At 38.8% G+C, this 23029-nt stretch overlaps 1 protein-coding gene across 42 annotated transcripts in view; it reads right to left on the bottom strand.

The window, feature by feature from the left end:
* Positions 1–23029, bottom strand: part of EPB41L3 (erythrocyte membrane protein band 4.1 like 3) — a 145908-nt gene that overhangs the window by 2304 nt on the left and 120575 nt on the right. For 13 of the 42 annotated variants that reach the window (XM_080581935.1, XM_080581915.1, XM_080581934.1 and 10 more), the window contains 14 exons: positions 19309–19362; positions 17318–17353; positions 17086–17151; positions 16411–16602; positions 12984–13058; positions 12470–12571; positions 11032–11745; positions 10392–10514; positions 9482–9874; positions 8535–8666; positions 8023–8121; positions 6838–6918; positions 6457–6573; positions 4134–5196 (listed from right to left, as the gene is read on the bottom strand). In XM_080581935.1, the coding sequence (XP_080438061.1) occupies positions 6463–6573; positions 6838–6918; positions 8023–8121; positions 8535–8666; positions 9482–9874; positions 10392–10514; positions 11032–11745; positions 12470–12571; positions 12984–13058; positions 16411–16602; positions 17086–17151; positions 17318–17353; positions 19309–19362 (2178 nt within the window). In that variant the 3' untranslated portion in view covers positions 4134–5196; positions 6457–6462. Of the gene's footprint in view, positions 1–4133; positions 5197–5652; positions 6574–6837; positions 6919–8022; positions 8122–8534; positions 8667–9481; positions 9875–10391; positions 10515–11031; positions 11746–12469; positions 12572–12983; positions 13059–16410; positions 16603–17085; positions 17152–17317; positions 17354–19308; positions 19363–23029 lie in introns of those variants that run through there. The other 29 variants (XM_080581930.1, XM_080581912.1, XM_080581909.1 and 26 more) reach the window with 14 other exon arrangements.

Genomic DNA, 23029 nt, shown 5'->3' with positions numbered 1-23029 from the left:
ATATTGCTTTCATTTTTTTCTTTGCTCTGTTGTATGATTTATAATACATCCTTCCCTGACATGTTTAATATATATATATATATATATTCTAATAATCTGTTATCTTTTACACTACAGTCACCCAAGAGAACCCTCCAAAGATTACATGGCCAGTACTTAAAAGCAACATGTGTAGCAACAGAATCATAGAACCACAGAATATCCTGAGTTGGAAGGGACCCGCAAGGATCATCGAGTCCAACTCCTGTTACCACACAGGTCTACCCAAAAATTCAGACCATATGACTAAGAGCACAATCCAAACGCTTCTTAAACTCCAACAGGCTTGGTGCCGTGACTACGTCCCTGGGGAGCCTGTTCCAGTGCGCGACCACCCTCTCGGTGAAGAACCTTTTCCTGATGTCCAGCCTAAACCTCCCCTGTCACAGCTTGACACCATTCCCTTGGGTCCTATCACTGGTCACTAAAGAGAAGAGATTGACACCTGCCTCTCCATTCCCCCTCATGAGGAAGCTGTAGACCACGATGAGGTCTCCCCTCAGCCTTCTCTTTTCCAGGCTGAACAGACCAAATTTTGCATAGTAAACTCTGCACAAAAAGAAGAAGGTGGCTCTTATACTAGAGAAAATAGAGCTGATAGACTGTATTACAGAAAAGTCAAATCTGTGTAAAAAAAATAATTTCTAGTCTTTTTTTTTTTTTCCTACCATGGCCAACCATGGCCAACCTCTTTCCTGAGGTGGCATAAAGCTAATGATAAGAGATACAGTTAAACATCATTTACAGTGTAAGACTGAGATCACCTTTGGAATTTGTAGATTTGAGAAGAGTCCTGCATTTTCTCTTTCTTTGAAAAAACATGCAGTGTAATAAGCGTTTCTCATAGTCATCCATTTAAACACCTCAGACCACCACTATACCTTGGGATCTACACAGGACTTAAGAAAGTCCAAAGCACTTCTTCATGTTCATCCCGTCCCAGATACTGTTTGACAGGTCTTTTTGTCTTACTCCACTTGAGTAGGAGTTGGTTTGGTGTCATTTCATTAGCATGTAGCTGTAGAAAACATCAGCATTGGAAGCGTGTAACTACAGATAGTTTTCTCTTTTTCAGGAGAAAAAGAAATTGCAAAGGCATCTTGAAAGATTAGATCAGCAGAGCCAACTTAAGGAGCTTCAGTACTAATAGAAGATACTTGAAAACAAGTTTCTGCTTCTTTACATAATGGAGGGGAAGGGAAAGAAGAAAATCTAACATTTGTTTTTAATCTTCTCTCCTTAGCCAAACATTACTCTTTTATGCACTTCAAGAGAAAGTGGATCTAAGACTTGGGAATGGGAAAATGTCCAATTAAGGACTTTCCTTAGAGTTAGAAATGTAGAAGAGCAGAGATCATATTCTCAAAGCAGTGAACTGTAGTTTGGGACTTGTGTACCTTGGAAAATATCCCTGTTCTTAATGCTTTGCAATGGCTAAAGTTAAATGAAAATGTGGCTTCTTTTGGCTTTACTTTGTTGATTGGAGATACTTTTAGTGTAGGGTCTCTGGCTGCTTGTATAGTAACTTACAATGTAAAAATAATACCAGCCTATTTGACAGAATGTATGGGTGACTGAACAGCATTTTGTTTGGGCAATACAGTTAAGAGTACACAGTATGAGCTGTTGGTGTGTTCAACAAACATTAAAAAGGCCATACAATCTATCTTAGCATTGCCACAGGCACACTGAAAAATTTTCATAGACTACAGTAGAATGCAAGCTGAAGAAAAATTAAAAAATAAGGTTTGATTCCTATCTCTGCAGAACCTGAACCATTACTGCTCCTGTATAAACAGGGGAAACTCATTTCCTTACCTCACTACTATTACATGTGATGAAGGAAGGTTGCAGAGAACGTATTGTAAAGGTGAAGCCTGTAAACAGGGCCTTGTGCTCTTAACTATTTTGGATTAAGGTAAGAAATCTGCATACAAAGTTTTCTAGATGACAGGGTGTTTTCCAGACTGAAGCCTGGACTCAATTTGTTTTGAGAAACTATTTATGGAGAACTATTATTTCTGCAGATACTAATTGTTGTACAGGTGAGCCTCATCATCACACCAGCTACTTAAATCTGCTTTGGAACTAAGCTGTTAAATAAGACTGAGCTGCTAAATCTAACAGCTAAATCTAATCTAATGCTTTGATCTAATATCTGGATTTAGAGGCCCATTAACATTTTTGGGGATGCTTGTACACAGATCATTATTTGCAATTTGGGAGAGGAATACCTTAAAAAAACTTCAGTGAGAAATATAATGTAATTCCAAATGGCCTTAAAAATGCTGAGGTAGTGATTTTTTTTCTTTCTGCATCTATAATGGTTACAATTGTTGTGACCGCTTGTTATGTTTATTCTTGCTTTGCAGAGCCATCATGACCCCTTGCCTCAATGATGCAGAGCAGCCAGTTCTCATGGGGCTGAAGCTGTGGCTCCAGTTGTAACAAGTGAGGTTGTCTCCTGTACTGATGTCTGTGTTAGTAATGGTGCTTTCAAGTAATACATCATTTGATGGCTTATTTTGTAAGCTGTTTTATGTCAAGACACCAGACAAAGACCAACAATAAATGAGAAGAGTCGGAGACAAAAGCTGGTTGGTAGAAACAGGCAGGTGTTTTTTATTTCATGTGGCACAGCATTAGGCAGACAACCCAAGAAACAGTTTCCAACAAAAACCAAAACTATTGCTCCCAGGAACCATCCCGCAAACAAGGGTCTATGCCAACAGTGGCACTGAGATGTCCTTGCCTGTCCACTCTAATCTCCTCATATTTTGCACATACTTAGGCCGTATCTTAGCTGTGAGCATCCTTTCCAAGGAGACTAACTTCTTAAGATACAATATCTTTAGACAGCATACATACTGTGCAGTATCACCAAAGTACAATCTCCTCAAGCCATGCTAAAATATAACGCTAACTCTGGAGAGAAGGATGTGCAACCGCCTCATGTCTCTCTGAGGTAATACAATGCTGTTTCTTAGCTGACAACATAAGGGGCACCTGAGGGAAGATCAATATGGCTTCAGAGTCTATTTTTAAACTCCTGATGCAGTAGCGAGAACCAGGAACGAAGTCGGCTGAGACGCTGTGTGAGCACCTCTTCCACCTATGGCTGCTGCAGGGCACTGGCAGCACCAGAATGCTGATCCTACCTTCACCAAGAGGGCAAGAACATAGACGTTCTTCTCTAAATCTGAAGGGCTAGCGGGGAGAGAGGTCAGTCAAAGATCACAACAGACCGTAACTTCTGCATTATTCATCAGGCAAGAGGTAAGCAATGACTGCAGTATGGGAAGTTACATAGTTAGCACTCTGGATTAAAGGCATGAAGAATGGCTGGTGGAAGGAAGACATTTTAGAGACTTAGGGCAAAACTTTTGAAGCCTTGGGATATTACTTTAAACTATTATCTACAGGTTATTCTCTCTATATATTCTATTTTTCTTTCTAAATTAAGAAAATAAACATTTATTAACAAGTCACTGGGTCAAGTCTTGCTCTCTGCTGAAGCCAACCCATTGACTTCAATGAGAGGGAGCCCTGTGTAAACAATGAAGGGCAAATTGGCCCTTTAAGTCCTGAAAAGTCTGCTTGTATCCATTTCTTTCAATCCTGCAAGGAGATACAGATTGAAGGGTGAGTTACTTGTTATGAATTTCTTTTTAATTACCAGGGGAGCATCAGTGAGATATGGCAAAAGAGCAAGAAAAAGGAACAGAAAATGAAGTACTCCTTTAAAGAGATAATTTTATCCATGTTTCAGAGCAAAAATGCAAAAAGAGAAGGGCTACTGTCCTTTACTTTCTAAGCAACCGCAAAATCCTTCATTTAGCCTCAGTGAAAACAGTACACAACTACAGAAAACAGAAGAAACCAAATACTTCTTCTCCTTTGCAAACACAACTTACGCAAAGGTGAACACCTTCAGACCCCCTGCTAACTCCAACTGTCTGCACAGTGCAGTGTAAATCACTGAAGACAAAACGTGTCTACTGTGCAGATGTGTAAAACCTGTGGTGCCTTACAAATGTAACACAATGTTTTGAATATAAGAAACACTAGGTTCTTTTAGACACAGAACAATACAATTTTGGATGCATTTACCACTTTTATTTCACTATGCAGAAACATACATTCACCATGTGTTGTGATGCAGCTGACAGTGTAATGGACTCTATCCCTTCAGTGGGTATTATAGCTGAACACTAACGAGTTTTCAGTGGACGTTCTGTACAGGTTAAGGCTTGACTCTGAACTAGATAGTAAATGCTGACCAGATTCTCAAACAGATTTTTTTTTCCTCTGAGAACAAAAGGGAAATCAATAGAAAACCATCACGGTTATTTCAAATTAATAATTTTCTAAAGCTGCAAACTAAGTAAAATACAGATTTTCTCCAAAATAACTACATATAATTTACAAGGTTAGGATCTGTGAAGGGTGACCAGAAGCTGACTCTGAACGACGCTGACAAAAATTGTTAAAGTTAATATGCTAAAATCATTACTACCTCATAAGGTATTCAGTCAGGTATACAAAGCACACTTTGTAAGCATTTAAATATTTTGATAAGAGTAAAGATTCATCATTGTTTATCGGGCAGTAATAAAACCAGATGAAACAAATATAAGATTCAAGTTGTTTACTGAATAAACTGTGTTATTGGCACATCTAATGTGTGGTAAAACATTATACACAGTACCTATACAGCTTCTAGCATTTTGGGGGTAATCTTCATTTACAATATCCGTAAACAAAAGGCTTGCCACCTAACAAATTTTAATCTGTTTAGACTTTCATAAACTGTGAAAGGCATGAACTGTTTATGTGTTACATGAGATCACTGTTTATACTGTTTATGAACGTGCAGGTATAGCTGAAAACTTAGACATTTTAAGAAAATTAAAAATGCTGCTTTTCTGTAATTTTATCGTTGCTTCATGCAATATTGTTTAACTGCTGCTGATTCAGATTGCTTTTTATGGGAAGATATCTCTGCCAGTTTCTTTATTAACGGTCAAGATCAATTCTTCTGTACTGAAATTTTCCATAGACAGATACAAGTCAGTCAGGTTGGAACTGAGACTCCATATAGGCTCTCGTATTCCTACGGGTGTGTATGTCTGGATTCATATGCAATCTAGATTATTCCTGCAGGAAAGAGAACTGAGTTAATTATTTGAAACAACTATTCTCCTGCAGAGAGAGATTTTGTCAAGTTGTTTGCATGACAAAAATTATTTAAAAACAGCGTCATTCCAGTATAAGCAACTTGGCCCAATTCCAAAGACTATTGATGCCAATGGAAAGAACTGGTGACATCAATAGACTTTTAACTGAGCCACTTTATGTTGTCTCTGAAACATTCAGCATAATACCACAAGAATCATGGCTACTCACTCCACAGCGATTGGTTCCATCTTCCAAAATAAATTACAGATACTGAAATTCAGTTTTCTTTAGGTCTCTATATCCGAAAGCAGGAGAGCAAAACAGCTTCAAAAGGTGCTGTGCATCATACTCTGTTACTTACACCAAATGCTGGGGAATATATATTGTTTTAAGAATAAAATGCTGCTATAGGTTTAAACAAATTAGATAAGCAGCTTTTTTTTTTTTTCTTCTTCTTTTGCATTCAGCATTCAAAGCAATTTGTGCAATGGTGCTGGCATTAACAGCTTTTGCAGAGCAGGTTAGTATGCATGACATGTTTCTGCACGTAGAATAAATATAGTAATATTAAGATGTCTGTTTAGCCAACCACAATTGGAGAGCATGCCTTTACTGAAAAAAAAAAAAGCTTGACACAAGAAAGCTGCATTATCATCTCATCTTGATAAACAATGCCGCTTTAAAACGTAAAATGTCCTATAAAATACCTAAGAAAGCCAAGACATACAAATACTGACACACTGCTTCACTGGGTTCAAAACAAAACTCAAAAGCAGGTTACACTGTATCTTTGCAAGTTTGGAATAAAGCTTAACTTGTAACATATCTGTACAGAACGTTTAAAAAGCAGCTATAGGTTTTTCCTTTGGCATTCTCTAAACAAAATGCATAACTTTAAGAACAAAAGCAATTTGTTCTTAAACGACATAAAAGCAGACAACAGACTTTTTTGACTTCAGGATTAGAAATTAGACTATATCAAAGCATGGACAATGAGGAATTTTCAGAAAGCCAACAAAAGCAAATGAGTAGTTTCTCCTTCTCCAGCTGGCACCATTAAATGAAGACATTTAGAGTAGAATGGACTTTGCATTCAAATATCAGAACTGATAACTAGCACAAATGCAATTTGCAAATGCCAGTGAGAGAAAGCAAAGAGTTAGAGGTGAATTATGGTAGGAAAACCTTTGCAACATGCCAGCCCAGTAAATGCCTAGGAAAATCATCTAGTCCTCTTACCTGTGGTCAATCCTCCCCATCTTCTGGTGTGATTTCTGTCTCTTTATGTACCACTACTTTGGTCACTGACATGTCAGGGTGCTGCTCTTTGGCTTCTTTAATTGCCTGAGCCAGCGCCTATCCCAAGGAAACCACAGAAGGGCAAAAACAAAAAGGAGGTGGAACATGCATGATCAGTAGCAAGGTGGAGAGATTCATGAGATATTACACAATTTACAAATGAGGAAAATGATTAAAATATGAAATATACCATCACTGATTAAACTACAAATCCACTTTACTTTAAGGCATGCCAGTTTGAATAGTATCTTTTAGAGCCATGTTAAGAAATGTTTTGTTTGGCAGTCTTCAGGGTAGCCTTGAACAGCTTATAGATTTTACCTGATCATGATCAATATCTGCATCTCCTGTGATGACTATTCGTTTTTCAATTCTTGTCTCTGAGATGCCTCCTTTCACAGTCTAAATGAGAGGGACAAATGCATGTCAGCAACTTGCTTTAAAGAGTGCTGTGACCCATTTGCAGAATGATCGGGAATCCAGACGTGACCAGACTGAACAATCTCAAACAGAGAACATGGACAACCCTGAACTGTGGCTGGAGCAGCTCTGGAGTAGGCTTGCTCTGAATGGGGATTGGAACTCTCCAGGGGTCCTTCCAACACTGATAATTTTGTTATTTTAACCAACTTGTACATGTCAGGAGAGATATTTGTATGTGTTGAGTCAAAAATGGCAGGTATTAGTGGTAAATTCATGCCATTAAGAGAAGAATGGACATACAGACAGCTCATGTTAAGACCTAGTCAAGTCCTACTGTAGGCTTCATAGGGACAGAGAGGTTGTAAGAACTTTGTATAGCTTATCTACCGAAGGGTTAATTGGACTGCAGAAAGATGACATTCTGTCCTCAGTGAACATTGGTAGGAGAGCTGTCACCATACAAATAAGGTTTCTGCTTAGGGGCAACCTGTTACTAAGATGCTACCTTGAAACTCGAAAGACCCAACATCATTTGTCTGTTCAGCCTTAAGCTTTCTGTCTGGCTGTGGGTAAGCACCTTATGGGACAACACAACTCACCCGTAATGTCTGAGCTGACTGAATGTCCCATTATGAATACACGATACAGATTTATTTTATCATTTCAACACCATGCAGAGATAATAGCTCAATACTCAAAAGCAGTATAGTCCTGTCAATGCACCCTCACACTCAAGAAAATTATTCCTTCATTGCAATCACTTGATACCGATGTGGCTACACTGCTCCCAGTTTGAGAGAGTATTTGCAGCTAATTCAAGTGTTTCTGCACAGCAATATTTTATGTTTATGTAGACATACCCTAAGGGTTTATGTTTTTTGGGACTGCTGTCAAGTCCTTGGATGATAGGTTAATCAAGCTAGTACACCCAAAGACAGGTGAATGAAGACAAGTACACAAAATAGACAGGATTTTGTCCAGGGATTATAAACATGCGTCCATATTTTAAAATAAATAGAACAAAAGCTAAGAAAACTTATTTCCTTCTGAAAAAAAAAAACTCCTAGATTTCAGAGGACTCACTTTGGTGATATGTGTAGTGGTTGTAGTGCTGGTGGTTTCAGACGTGATGGTTTGTGCACTCATCAGCACACCTGGTTCTGAGTCAGCACCACAATCCACCTAGAGAACCAAAAAACAATCATCAGAAACATGCTCCTGCACAGAGAGAGAACTGAATTTCCCTATTTTTATTGTTCTTCATAAAAAGAATACTTAATAAAAGGGAAATAATTGCTGTTAGGGTGATCATGTGTCAGTATTTCTCTTTGCATAACGACACCACTTCTGGAAAGACAGATGAGATAGTGTGGTTTTGACACCTGCAGTTTCATCAGAGTTCTCAAAAAACCCTACATCAGGACATGACAGTGACCAGATATGCTATAATTATGTACATCCTCCTTGTGCTAATATTTAATACTTGAACAACTTACAACAGTTTACACTAAGGCATACACTTAAACATGGATGAAGAAAAATGGGTTCCTTAAGGTCATGTTAAATTAGACCCTGGCTTTTGCAGAACTTCTTACCTGCGAAGACTCGTATGTAATGGTTTTTGTTTCTGTATGGACTACCGGCACTTCCTTTGTTGAAATTTCAAGATTTTCCCCCCCAGCAGAAATGCTACTGAAACTGATAGTCTCAGTCTTCACAACTGGTGACTGTGTGAACAGAAAAAAAAAAAGGAATTGGAACATTTAGTAAAGCTTCTTGATTTCTCAAAATATATTATTGCATGGGAAAAGAAGGGAGGATGAATAATAAGTGCTCTGCATTTTTAGGAAAATAAAAGAGAGAATCTCTTAATTATAATGGTACATACATGTATATTATGCTGGCAATATTTAACACTATCCTGGATTTCAGGAAAACAAACTTCAGGAAAGATGTAAACTTTACACATTTTCTCAGAGTGACAAGAGAACAAATCCTATTCAGGCCTACTTTTCCATTCAGGTTTAAAAAAAAAAAAAAAAAAAAAAGAGAGAGAGAAACAAGCTTTTTTTTCCCCCTTCTGCAAAATAATTCTTGAAATTCTGCAAATAGGGCTAACGTAAGAAGCCTGTATTGCTTGAGACATAGTATAATAATTTAACAACTGTACCAAACACAGAAAAAAAATATTTTCTGTCTTTGAGGACATGTGAACATTGCCAATCTTGATGGACTTTCCCAAAGAAAATGCCAGCTGAATTCTTGTTATCCATTGCATAAAAAGCCACCAAATTAGGTATTTCTCTGCAGCATGAAAAGCGCTTTTAGGTAAAATATGCATGGCATTTTGCCAAGGATGGAAACCAGCGACAAGTCTTGCAGGTGCCATGCAAGGAGGAAATAAGAGGAGAAACAAACTGCCTGCTGTAAAGATGCAATCATACAAGCCTTGTACTCTTTACTTTCCATGAGAGGAATTGATTTAGTCCACTACTGCATACATTTACAACTCAGCACAATAACTGATTTAATAATGAGTTACCTCAAAATGAGGTTTTCTTTCCAAAGAATCTGAAACGTGAACTGTTGTACTGTGCTCCTCCACTTGCTCATGAGAAGTAGCAGCAGCAACGCCTTCCTGTTTGGTTACAGCTTTATCAGCCTCCTCCCTTTTTTCCTCTTTAGCCCCCTCAGTCACAGCAGAGCCCTCCTTCCCTTTCGCGATAGCAGCTGCCGCAGATGCTGCCTGAGCCTGGGCATCCAGCGCAAGTCCAGCCACTTTAGCAGGATCCCCACTTGCATGCACATTCATCCCACGTCTCTCCTCAATAACCACAGTCTCCTGTACAACCTTCGTCACTGCATCCTGGTGTGGCTGAGCTGCTTGCTTCATTTCCCTGGAAGCTGTCTCCTGAGATGTCGTTGTGTCTATTCTCTGTAGGGAAAGAGGGAAAAAAAACCCTCAATGTCAGAAGCAGACAACGGTACTTAGAGCAGCTCCTCAGCTTAATGTACTGTGAACATAAATAAAAATGGGGTATTACATTTTGCCAATTTATTTCTCTCGCATTGATGGATTTTCACTCTGAGGACCTTATTAGCATAGCAGAAATGAAAAATAAAGCAAGAATTACAATTTTTAAAGGTGAAGAGAAATGTCAGTGTTTTTCTTCTTGGTAGTTTTGTGCGAGGTTTATAAAGGCAAAATACAGCACCCTGTAAAATGACCAAAATAAAGTGAAATGAGATTAAGAAAAAAAAAAAAAAACTTTTTTTTTTTTTTTCCTTTTGGTGAAGTTTCTGTTGTGGTCTATTGTAACAAAGGAAAAGGCACAGCAAGTCCATGTGTTAGTTATACAGGCTCTGAGTTATGCATAAAAACAGGAAACAAAAGAAAAACCAAAGTAATCAGTGTGCATTTATAACATTGACGGATGGAATCAAACGGCCACCTGAGCCCAGCTATGTGAAGTAGAAGTAACCCCTCCTATGAACTCTGTTGGTTTTCTGGCGGACTCTATTAAACTGAAGATATCTGAGCCATCCAAGGTTTTTTCACCAGTGGACTGTTTAGTCTAAACAGACAAAGAAATGGAGAGTCATACACAGGAGAAAGGCAGACCCACATGCACAGACATTTTAATTGACAAAACTGGAGCCAGAGACAGAGGAAAGGAAAAGAAGGTTGCAGGGGCACACAAAGGTTGGAAACAGGATAAGAATGGGAAAATAAATTAGAGCAGATTCATAATGGCTGTAGTAAGCAATAGTTACAAAGCATAGTTGTTAGCACTGGCATTTTGCTGGTTCAAGCAAACCTTTTTATCCTTTGGTTAACAAGCAACAGCAGCAATACCACATTTCAGTAACATGGATCTTTAAATAAACCAGAAAAGTTGAAAGCCTTATATAATGCCTGCTTTAGACCGTGGTACGGATTCAAATTATGAGAAAAAAAATAAGCTGGGTTGGCTGCTGTCAACATAAAGCCAGGCAGCAGAACTGAAAGGTAGGGTAGTGTGAGGGTATTGCCTAAAAGAAGTCATGCTTTAATCTTTAAACCCTTGGCGTGAAGTCAAAGCCACTCGTTACCACTACTTTTGATGCAGACGACTCAGTAACATAGTGAGCAGTAGCAATGGTAAATGGTTGTTCTCTGGAATATCTCCACTCTTTCCGGGCAAACGCCCCTGCTTTTACAGCTTCACTGTCAGGGTGTTTTTCTGCTTTGCCAAGCTGCAAGCCTCCCAGTGTACCATGTAACTGCAAATCCTGATCCATCTTCGGTGTCTTTTTCAAACTCTCCTCTTCAGGACTCTGCAACTGAGACTCTGCTTCCTTTATAGGTGTCAGGGAGTCGGACAGCTTTCTTTTTGTGCTCTGCACGTCGGATCCCCTCCCGGCTTTCTCATCAGTGGTATGCTCTACGATCCCATACTCAGCCACTACTGGAACGATTTTCACAGATTCTTGCACTTCCCTTTCAATTTTTTGCAAAACTTCTACAGAAGGCTGTACTGTTTTCTCTCCCTCTTTAGCTTTACTTGTCATGGTTACAATTTTTCCGGACATGGTATCATAGGACTTTCCTAGGGTGAACATTTTCTGCTTATTCTCCTCTTTGGATTGTATTTCACTTTCCAAGTCTTCAAAGCTCTGCATCAGAATGGTACTGGATTTTAATAGCTCAGGTGGAATGCCAGCTTTACTGCTCACAGTCACTACTTTGTACGTCACATTTTTTTTCGATTCACCATCAACTACCTCAGAGGGCATTTTGTCTATAATAACCCAATCCTCAGTGCCCTATATTTGAGATACAAAAGCTAAATTAGAATATCTGAAGGTTTATCTGTGCTTCAGAAGCACTAAAGTATGAAGTCTTTCAAGAAATCAATGCTGCCTCTTCTGAAAGCATATAATAACTTTTACTACTGAACTTCTTAGCAGTTATCAAACCAATAAACAATATCACCTTAGGCAAAGGGTTATTTCCTTTGTAGGTTTCCTCTCCTTAGAGGCCCATATAATGCAGACACAAAAAAAATACTTTTGCCACACCATGTCTGCAGTAACTTGAAGCAAAGTAAAATGGTGATTGGAACCATCCTGAGGTTAAAAACCATATATCCCAACGGTTCGTAATGCTACAGTTGAAAACAAGTTACAAAAATAGGGCAAATAAGCCCATTCAACTGTTCCCCAGTTGTCACAAACACACTTTTGATGAGGTTTTAAATAGTATGCATTTGTATGTAGCTGTAGTCTGCACTGAATTTCCTTGCTTTTGTTAGAAAGCATCAACCCCCTTCAGCATTATTTAAATTTAATAGCACAACACAGAAAACTTCATACTACTGAAGATACTGAACTGAACTTAAGGCAATGTCTTTTTTTCTCCTTATGCAAATATGCTATGTGATTTGCTTTGACTGTGCAGTCAGCATCCACTTATTTGACCACAAGACCGTAACTTCAGTATTTAACTAAGCAAATGTGTTTTTTTAAAATTGAATGAATTAAAAATAACCTCTAGGGATGGTGGGATACTTTTCTGGATAATGATTTGATGAGAAGTAACCAAAGTGCCAGCAGACTCTCCTTCCTGCAGCTTCTTCTCTATCACACTTGGCTAATAGAAAAACCAATAAGAACACAAAGTTCACCATCACTCAGCATAATCTGAATTCACTTGACAGTATATAGGAAATTCATTCTAATGACACAAGTGCCCCATTAATCATAACGTTCTCATTGCAACTTATGCTGGAAATGCATGCACAACTGCAAACAATATCCACAAACAGCACTACACAGGTCGATTTGTAACTAGTGGAGAAATCAATCTCTATTAGGTAGTCATAAGCTCTGGAGGGGCCTCATTCTTCAGAATTTAGGCCCAGATTACATCTGGCTCTGGAACTTATGAAATTAATAGCAAAAAAAAAAAAAAAAAGTGGCTTGGAAAGCAAAAAAGATAATACAATAATAAATCATTGCCAGCCTATCTGACCGTATTTCAAGAAAGTATGATTTGTTTTTACCTGCATTTCAAGGAATGTAGTACCTCCCTTCTGCAAAAATATGAGTTTTTCTGATTTTTCTCTTTCTTCTTTGGTCTAATGTCAGGGGAATAAATGGTTTTAGTAAATGGAGGGCATATAGACCACTATGCTATAGAATAGTTTATCAGACTTCTTTACTCTATGAATTATTAATTGCATGGTAAGTTAGGAAACAGAATTACACAGAATAATTTCACACCAAAGAGGTTTTCAAACAGTCTCTCCCTTTTAAGGGCATTCAGATGAATGCAAAGCAGACATGAGCATACAGTTTGCATAGCAGGAAAAACAGCAAATTGAGTAATACTCAGGTGTGGATGCACCTGAATTCATCCTGTTATTCACTTAAATGTGTCTGATGCCAACTTACATGGCTTCCATCAACAGCCAAAGAACAGGACCCTCCACCTTACCCAGGCTTTATCTTTTTCCTGAGTTTACAGCTTTCTCTGGTGAAGCAGACAGAAGGTGTGCTCTGCAAAGATTTTGGCTTGCCCTTTCTCCTTACAGGTATAAGAGGTCTCAGAATCTTTTCCACATGCAGGAAGCTAACCATTGCTGTATTACCTGATACAACATGACAACAATTCCTCCTTAGCTTTACCCCATCTGTGCTTTCCCAATGCTGTAAGAATAATGAGAATTTCTCTGCAAATTGACCAACTGGGAAACTTTAAAATGATGGTAAGTCTCAATTTCCTAAGCCTTTCAAGCCTGGGCATATGTATTTCTCAGTCAGACACTCTTGGCCATTCTCCCTTCTTCTGGGCTGGCCACCTTCTTCATTTGGCTGGAGCACATAAGCCCCCAGATAGCAAAGCAGGTTTCTTGCCAACCCCTTTCAATCCACTTTAAAGGCTGGTGTACACTTTAGACGTGTAAATGCAAGCAGTACAATTGCATGATAAAAAGGTACCATTTTAAATTCATATACGCCGCTGTACTTGGGAAGAAAGGTTCACACTTAAAGAAAGATACAGAACTTCTAGAAACTAGAGAGGGAAAGGGAGAAACGACTCAGCTACCTGACTGCATTGAGAGGCATAACTTCTTCATTTCTAAAGTGCTGGTTTAATTCAATCCAGGCCAGACTAAACATTGTTAAGGAATCTGTTAATATGATGGCTTTCATGTTCTGCAGCTATCTAACCACCATTATAGCAGACATTTAAAACAATTTCTCATAACTAAATAAAACCAAAGAATTTCTCCTACTATTGTGAGAAACCAATTGGTGACCAGGCAGGCTTAAAGTCAGTCTGACCAAACACAAACATACCAAACACTCAAAGTACACATTTTGAAAAGGCATATTTTCCTCTCTGTTCTTGTTTTATTATATTACTCTTAAAGAACTAGTTGTAACAGCTTTGAATACACTTTTAAAGTGGCTATTCTGAATTAACATGTAGCTTCCTTGACTACTTTGAGCTACTGTGGGTCTAAGCGCTCTAAATTCTGACTGCCCACGCATTTCTTTGTAGATGCCATGGTGCTGATTTTGACTTTGCATGGCTTAAAGCAGGACATGCAAACTGAAACCATCCCACTTAACACAGACAGAAGGAATGGTCAGATGTTACCTACAGCGTAGTGCCAGAAGTCACCCCAGGGTTAGGCTCTGGTAGCTCAAATGCACTCATATTTTTCACAGAAATACCTTCATTTGAATGAGATTTTGTGGGACAGCTGTAGTTTACTTAGATGCATGTAAGATATAACAACTGGACATTGCTTTTGAGGAAGTCCTTTTCATCCAGTAAGAGAGTTACCAGTGGGGATATCTCTTGCCGTTTTCCTTTCCAAATGAATGGTTAAGTTAGGAAGTCTTTCCTCAGGGTAAAGCCTACATAACTGTAATGTTTTGCCATGCCTGTGCATTTTAATAAACATTTTGTTATTAAATTTGCATAATAATAAAGACATGAAACAAACTCAGGGGTTACATTTGTTTCACCCACACTCCTCTGATTCAGGCTCAGCTAAGCAGCCACTCCCTTTTCAACAGTTCCTCACATCTTTAATATGTTAGATGCATCCTGTTTATTATAATTACATTCTTTCTTTTAAGACAGAAAACCTGTATTTTCAACTACAAACTTATTAACATGTTTGTAAGATCTATTATGATTCCTGAACAAGACAGCAGGACTAAAATTAGTACTCCCATCACACTAGTGCTCTCTCCAAAAGGTAAGCCCTGGGCACTGAGTCAGCTTTTTCAGTATTTTAGTACAACCTGATGGCCACTCTAATGCAAGTCAGATGCCTCTATCAGACACTGGATAGATGGATATAACGTGGGAAAAGAGGGGCCTTTTTCTTGGCAACATCCCTTACCCTAACAGGAAGATGGAGAAGTTGACATGTTATCTGCATGCCTCCCCAGAGAGTTACAGGTCTGCAGTGCCACCCTCTAAGGTGGGAAAGCAGAAGAATCTTTTGAATTATACTTTCTAGCCAATCTTGCTGAGTTCCTTACAACAGTAAATCATTGAAATGGTGTCAGAAGCAAATTTTAGGAGCAGTTACTGGTCCTAAAAAGCAAGTGGTAAATATAAAGATGATTCTTGTGAAACGGAAACCAGATAACCACAATGGAATAAAAATTAAGCTTCATGAATACCACACAAGCAGGCTTCTGTTTGCTCTACTAGACTTAAGACACACTCTGCTTGTTTTGAACACCTATACATTTTAAGGCAACCGTAATGTTACATCATTACCTCTACATCTCATTATCTACCCACAACCTAAATAAAACACAGTTTTTTAATCAGCAAGTTTCTTGTGAACATTTCAGGCTGCACAGTAAGATTTTTTCCTGCATACACACTGCATGAAAATGCGCACGCTTAGCAATCTGCACTGGGTCTTCAATAGGTATCCAGCAGACGGCAGCAACTTTCAGCTACCCTACCGAAGTGGCCAGGCAGGCCCAATTATCATCATTATTTCTTCTTCACCTTCAAAGACTGACAAAGTTCTGCCCTTTGCTCTGTATTTTCTTGTCAGGATTGGTACTGTACCCCCATTTGTGCTGCTACGCCACTGCTCCCAAGCAGTCACCATTACTTAAATTTCCCTTCAATCACCATCATGTTTTCTTCATGCATGGCTGGACTTCCTCAAGCTCAACGAACCTGGAAGGGAGCCTGTGTTTTGCACCCTTAGAGAGACCCAATTCTGCCAGGCGGCTTGCAGTGAATTTTGCACTTTACCTATACATATATACATATATTTAGATAAGCTACCTGCTCTTCCTTGTACCTTTGCTGCTAGAGCCTGTGTCCTGAGAAAAGGGAACACCTGCAAACATGGGGAGGCCTCTAACATCTCCTGAGAGCTACTGTAAGTAAAAGTGAATACACAAAATACATCGTGAAGCCTTTCAGATCACTCTGACCTCTTCAGGCACTAGCGGTTCAATCATAGGAGCTTCCTCCTGCCTTGCTGCAAGCCGAACGGGAGATGTGGAAAGCCTCTTCTCCCACTCATTAGACACAGCCGTTTCTGTGGAGGTTTCCAAGAAGGTTCGTTTCAGCTCACTTATATTGGTCTGATGTTTCATCAGATCTTCTTGGGTTTTGTCTAGGTCCTAGACAGTTTTAAAAGAATAGAGCAGTTTGAAATAGATCCTAAGCTGGCCAAATTTCAGAGCCAAAACATGTAACTCGGTTAGTAAAGAGGAAAGTAACATCTCAGGGAGCCGGGGAGCACAGCACTAACACAACACTCTGTGAAAATGTGGCATTTTGAAAGGTAACAGCATAGCATATCTTGTACAAGTGGGTATAAAAATACTCTTAAAGAGTTTATGTGTATCACTTTAATTTACACCTGGTAAAGTGGCTTAAAACAAACATACATATGCGCGTGGAGGCACACACACATACGCGCACATAAATATATGTATTTATAGTACAAGTTAGAGGAGTCATCATAATCTGAGAAAAAAAATATCTACTTAATTTATTAGCAGGTGGGAATACACAGGTCATGCATCATAGTGCAGATTCACAGTTTACCACTAAAACTAACACACATGTACGCACATGCACTGGTATATACCAATACCAACCTCTAACATAAGATTACTATGTTTGACATACACATTTTCACCCTGTATTCGCTTAATCAGACTATTCTGAAAGAAGTGAAAAAGAAAGGGAAAGGTAAGGGACACAGTATTGAAAGGATACAAAATGCTGTTTCTACACATTTCTTCACAGAGAACTGACAATAGCATGCTGAGAGATATAAACACCTCCAACATCTATACTTCAGTAACACTGGGCCTTTTGTTTCTGTACCTGTGCCTTTAGATCTCCGTCTTCCTCTTGATCCGACTGCCAGCATGAGAAAGATTTAAAAAAATACCTTATCCATTCATATTAACAGAAGGCTTTATGAGAAGTTGGTCAGTGGACTAGGTTCAGATCACACTTTTTTTACTTTAAGAGCTTAAGGAGAATGAGTAGACATAGTAGCTAACTGCGCAGTTCTCCTAAACCAGAGCAGGCCTCCTCTTTTCAAATTTGTTAATTTTGAACACAGGAGTATTCAACATTGCCCTTAAAATTTTACATTATGATTTTTTAACTTCCATTATTTAATTTTCCATTACCATAGGTGCACTCGACTTTCAGAGATCCTCTAGCTATTTGTGGAGTAGCAGTTGGACCTTCTCGCTGAGGTAACTGCTGGTTTAGGACCAAACGGCAACAGCAAGTTCTTTGGAAATCTATAATCCCAAAATTTAAACATACGAGGACATCTCCTGAGCCACGGGAAATGTTTTGTGTAACTCATCAAGGATAAATAATGTGCAACACTTTCTACAGAACGAACCATATTTTATTTGCTAAAAATGCTATTTCCCTAACCTCAGTCCCACTTTGTATTCATATAAATGTATTTCAAATTCAGCCTGTATATATTCTTTCAGGATCAATCTGCCATGGTTCTGGAACTGGACACATACCACATTCACTTCAGCTCAAATTTTCAAAAGCAACACAATATGGACTGCCAAGGCAGCTCATTTTCTGAGGGTTTAATTTTCAGATGGCAAATATACCAAACTTTCTGAAAATCAGTTGTCCATAAGAAAAATGGTTCACAAAATCTTCTCCCCTAAAATAAAGATGGAGTATAAGGAAATTATCATGCATTTTTTGCTAAATAAACTGAACAGTTAAAGTGTCATGGTTTTAGGATTATATTTTACTTTCTGTATGGCTCACAGCCTGAAGCTATAGAGTGCAAAAGGTACTTCAAAGCATTTTGTGCTCCTGACTTGCCTCTACAGACATTATGTTGTTACTCCATGTGGATTCTGCTAATGCCTGTGCCACTATTTTATTGTTAATTTTTCATACAGTTCTAATTAGTGAAATGACCCACTGAAAGATCTTTATCTGTTGACTGCTTCATAACTCAGTTCAAATCTATTCTATTTACAGCCAAGGCTGAATTGTCCTGATGCGTCATATAGAGAATTCTTCCTTGATGATAATTTTAACAGTCTGAAATATTAATGAGATCTTACTGAAAACCTACAGTAGTGTTTGCAGTAAGGCTCTGTCTTCTACCAGATGTCAGACCAAATTCAGCTCATGTTTGCAGCTGCAACCATATTAATTATGAAAGCATTATATACACTTCACTGGAGTCACACACGGTTGAATTTGCCTGCACAGTCTACATACTATGTTGTTGGATATGAAGCTTATCAGTACCAAAAAACTCATTTTTTTTAAATGTTCCGCACCTAGAGACAATACCTGCCCTACTGTTGGCAGTACACACATCTTTGAAGATGACACGTGAAATTAATCGCATTGAAAATGTTTATAATCTGAAAATACCTTTTTTTTTTTTTTTTAGAAAACCTGAAAGCTCTGCTTTACTTCCTTCCCCAACCTCCCTCTCTCAAACAGACTGCAGATTATAAGAGCAAAGTAACAAACAGCAAAAAGCAGGACATGACCTGGCCAGCCTTACTGCCCAGGTAGGTAGTGTTTGCATGGCCAATGGTGCTACTATCTTGCTATCTGTGCAAGACAGCACGAGCTTTGCAGCTTCCAGATAAAATACCAAAATAAGATGAATCTGAAGGGTGCCCTGAAAACTCCGCTCGCCAAGGGAAGCTCTCGCGCTCGCACGCGGACATGCACAGAGTGGGGTATCCTACACTGCAGGAAGAGACATGCATTTTAAGCACTCATGCCCAGTAGGGTCAGGGAGAGATGAAGCAAAAGGCTCTCCCCTTCACTAACTGGGTGCCGGGGACTGTACAAACCTCGGTGGCAGTGGTCTCACCATCAGCTGCAGTATCCGTCTGCTCACTGTCAGTCTATTTTGTTAGTCAAGTAACCAGGTTCCAGGAGGAAGGCAGGAATAAAGAATAAACCCATCTCATCAGTACACGTGGGCCACATGGAGAACTGTTAAATTCAACATCCCTGTGAACTGCATTAGCATTGCTTTTCAAACCACGCACAAGTCAAAGAAGCAAAATAAAAATGCTATATTAGTAAACAGAACAGACTCAGAGGAAGACTCAAGGCGTACTGTACACAGTATATGGCTTTACTGTAACAAATTTATAAGCCAAACAAAATGTTACAGGAAAAGTGTTATTTGAGTAGCAGATTTTATTTTTATTTTTAAGAAAGCCAGGTGGCTTGAAAAAAAAGAAAAAAAAAAGATATTTTCTAAACAAACTTTTCCTCCCATAATGTTTTTTTAAAGGATATTATTTATCAAGTTTTTGTTTTAGCCAATATATATTAATGGGTTGCTTGACTTTTTATCTGGAGGGGGAAAAGATAATGAAATACAAACAAACAAACAAAAAGGCTACTTTAACAGTCACCTGACTTTCAGCCCCTCATTTGTACAGAAGGTGTCTTGTCTCCACATTTATACACTATGAGGCTGTCTGCATTACCACGGAGTAGAAATAACCATACCCTCAGCCCACCTACTGCCTGCCTATGGAGTAAAGGTAGGTAGGGCTCAGATCCCACTTGGTTCCAATAAAGAGCAGCTGACATTGTCACCGATAGTAAAAAGAAATAAAACTGTTATTAAAAAAAAAATCAAAATACTTCTCATTCCATTTAAGAATATGGACAAAAGCAGGAGAAAAATAAAAATAACTCCCTCCCCCTCCCCCAACAGTCACTGGGTACAAGTGATAAAAAGGAAACAAAGCACAGCATTGCACAGACTGATCTGTTCCTGCTTTGCTCTGGTAGCACATAGACACCATGAATAACATTTTAGTGGAGAACCCAAGTGTTGAGGCGTAAATAGACAGTCAAGTGTAGGTTACTGCAGGCTGAGAAGACAGCTCGAATGACAACTTTTGATGTTATACAAGCTTACGGAAAATTATTAAGTAATGAAAGGGCTCCCTAATGCCCTAGATTGGCACATACAAGTTGTTTTAACGTCAGTGAAAGCTTTTGTTTTGATTAGTGATTTTCTGTGGTTCTTAGATAATCTAAAGTAACACCAGCAGGCAATTTAAGGCCAGGACAATATATCTCATCCTCAAATCACATCAGTATGAAACAGGAGAAATAGGCAACCTTCTGCAAGACACGGATGATCAGTCTAAGTTTGAATTTCCTATCTTCTGTCATTTTCTGACAACTGCAATGGTTCATAAAAATTCTTTTTTTGATGTTTTCACTGCTTTATTCTTTATCATTCCTTTCTTCAAATAATTTGTATTACTTGTATGACAGGCAGAAGAATAAGCAGATATTTTGAACTATTGGGTAAGTGCACGAATGCAAGTTAGATGCAATTTTTCAAGTAATAACCACTCACTAGACAGACCACTTTTATTTTTAAATAAATCTGTACTGCCAAAATACGTTACCTATCTGGTCAAGCTGCTTTCACTAAAGTGTTACAAAACGTTTCTCTGAAAATTGTTTCTTTATTAGCAAAGAAGCTCACATCTTTAAAACATAAATAACTGTATGGCAACATGAAAAAAAAAAAACAAAACAACTATGCATTGTTGCTACTATTTAAAAAAAAAAAAGGAAATAATAAACCTAAGCATTTGAAAAGAATTAAAAGATTTGTGTCGAGGCACTGTCATGTGAGTCTGGCACATACTGTGCACTTAAGAACTTGAAGTTGGGAATGTTAGTGAAAAGTCAATAGCAATGCTATCTACCAAGGTACCCATTCAGAAACTAATGAAATCAAAGGGGACAGATCCTGTCTCTGACTGCACAGACTCCCTCCACATGCACTGTTCAAGGAAGGATGGAGCTCAACAAGGTATGAGATACAGCCTGTAGCTCTTATAAGTGCCTTCGGCATCACTGTGTGCAGCATTTGGTGAGCTGGAAGCATATTTGGGGGAAAATTTCTTTCCCCATAACAGCAATGAAGTCCTAAATAAGGCATAAAACTCGGTTCATTGTAACATACATGTCTGCTAACAAGCCAATCAACAGCTGTGGAGCAGAAGTCAGAATTACTGGGTTACTGGAAATAAAGACTGTTGCAGAGCAGGGAAGGGCGAATTACGAGGCTTAGCAAGGCAGGTGCCCTCAGCAGCGGGGAGTAAGAAAGGTCGGGCTTGAATCAGAGAGGGGCTGCAGTGCGCTGCACAGCAGGCAGCCGCTGCTTGTGCTCGTGGGCCAGCGAGGGGCTGGAAGGGAAGAGAAAGCAGCTACCTCCTAAGATGTTGTGGCTGCACGTCCTGTAGCTTGTGATCATAATTGCTGTGATTTGTTTTGCCAATGTAATGCAGACATGCCCAAGTTTAAAACATACTCACTTTCATGCAATATTTTGAACAAGAAATACCCCCTGGATTAGGCACAAGTCTGTGTTGTCTGCCAGAAAGCACTGCCAGAGTAATCACCGTCATAAAAAGGCTACACTAAAAAGCCTATTTTGTACATTTTTATGCTCAATACTTCCTAATTTTACTATGAAAAGAAATGCTTATTTCTGAAAGAAGAGCAGACAAATGCATTATATAAACACGGCCTCATTATTGCCTCTGGAGCTGGCACTGTATTAATGCTGCTATTGCTATTAGATTAATCCAAGTGCAGAGCTAATGCAAATTGAGACATAAATGCTATCTCAAAGTGAGGACATGAAATAAGACAGCAAAATTTTGGATGCTTTTTATCAGAAATTACGTATTATTACTTATTTGTTAGGCATTACGGAGCCAAAAGCATCTAAAGGCCATGTTTTACAAGGTAAATTGATGTAACTTTTGGCTTTCCATAAAAAGGAAATGAAATCCTGAAAGTCTTACAAAAACAGCAACGGCAGATTTCACAAATGTTTAGAAGCACAAGATATTTATTGAAACCAATAGTGCGATGGCACAGACAAGTGGCCCATACAGCTTTTACAAATGGCCAGCTGGTCTGCAGTATCTGATCCGGTGTTTTTACATACAAAGCAAAAATGTATTGGTACATTTGAGGATGAAGGAAAAAAGGAAAAAATGAGAAAAAATGAACTCATTATTTTATTCTGTCAATCGAGAAAAACAAGGTACCAGCAGAAACAGAGACCGGTTACTCTGTTCCTTAAACAAGCAGATTCCTTTTCTTCTTCTGGATATATTATTATGTCCATAGCTCTCAGAAGCACTATAGATTCTTCTTCTCCTGCCGTTGGTTTCTCATCTGCCTGTGATAACCCTGGCAACTAGAGGCATTGATCTTGGCAGTGCTAATTTAACACTGCAAATGGTAAAGGGCCCATGTGGCATGTTCCCGTAACAACTGTCCTGGTCTGAACTCTCACTGATACATTGGATTTAAGTGTGGGAAAACAATTTAATCAGCTGCAGAGATGGGATTAAGGCTTAAAATCCAGATCCAGGTTCTGCTGGACCAGAAAGCCTCTCCTGGACATGTGATACAGTTGATGGCCTTTTGCAAAAAGCTGAGCCTGACTGAATTTCAAACACCCTTAAGTTGGTGAGGGTGCTCATTATTATTGACTGGCTATTTATATTA

This window comes from Anser brachyrhynchus, assembly GCF_964034855.1.
Source record: "Anser brachyrhynchus genome assembly, chromosome: 2".
Taxonomy (NCBI): Eukaryota; Metazoa; Chordata; class Aves; order Anseriformes; family Anatidae; genus Anser; species Anser brachyrhynchus.
Note: the sequence above shows the minus strand (reverse complement) of the source record. Positions and strands in the feature narration are given on the sequence as shown.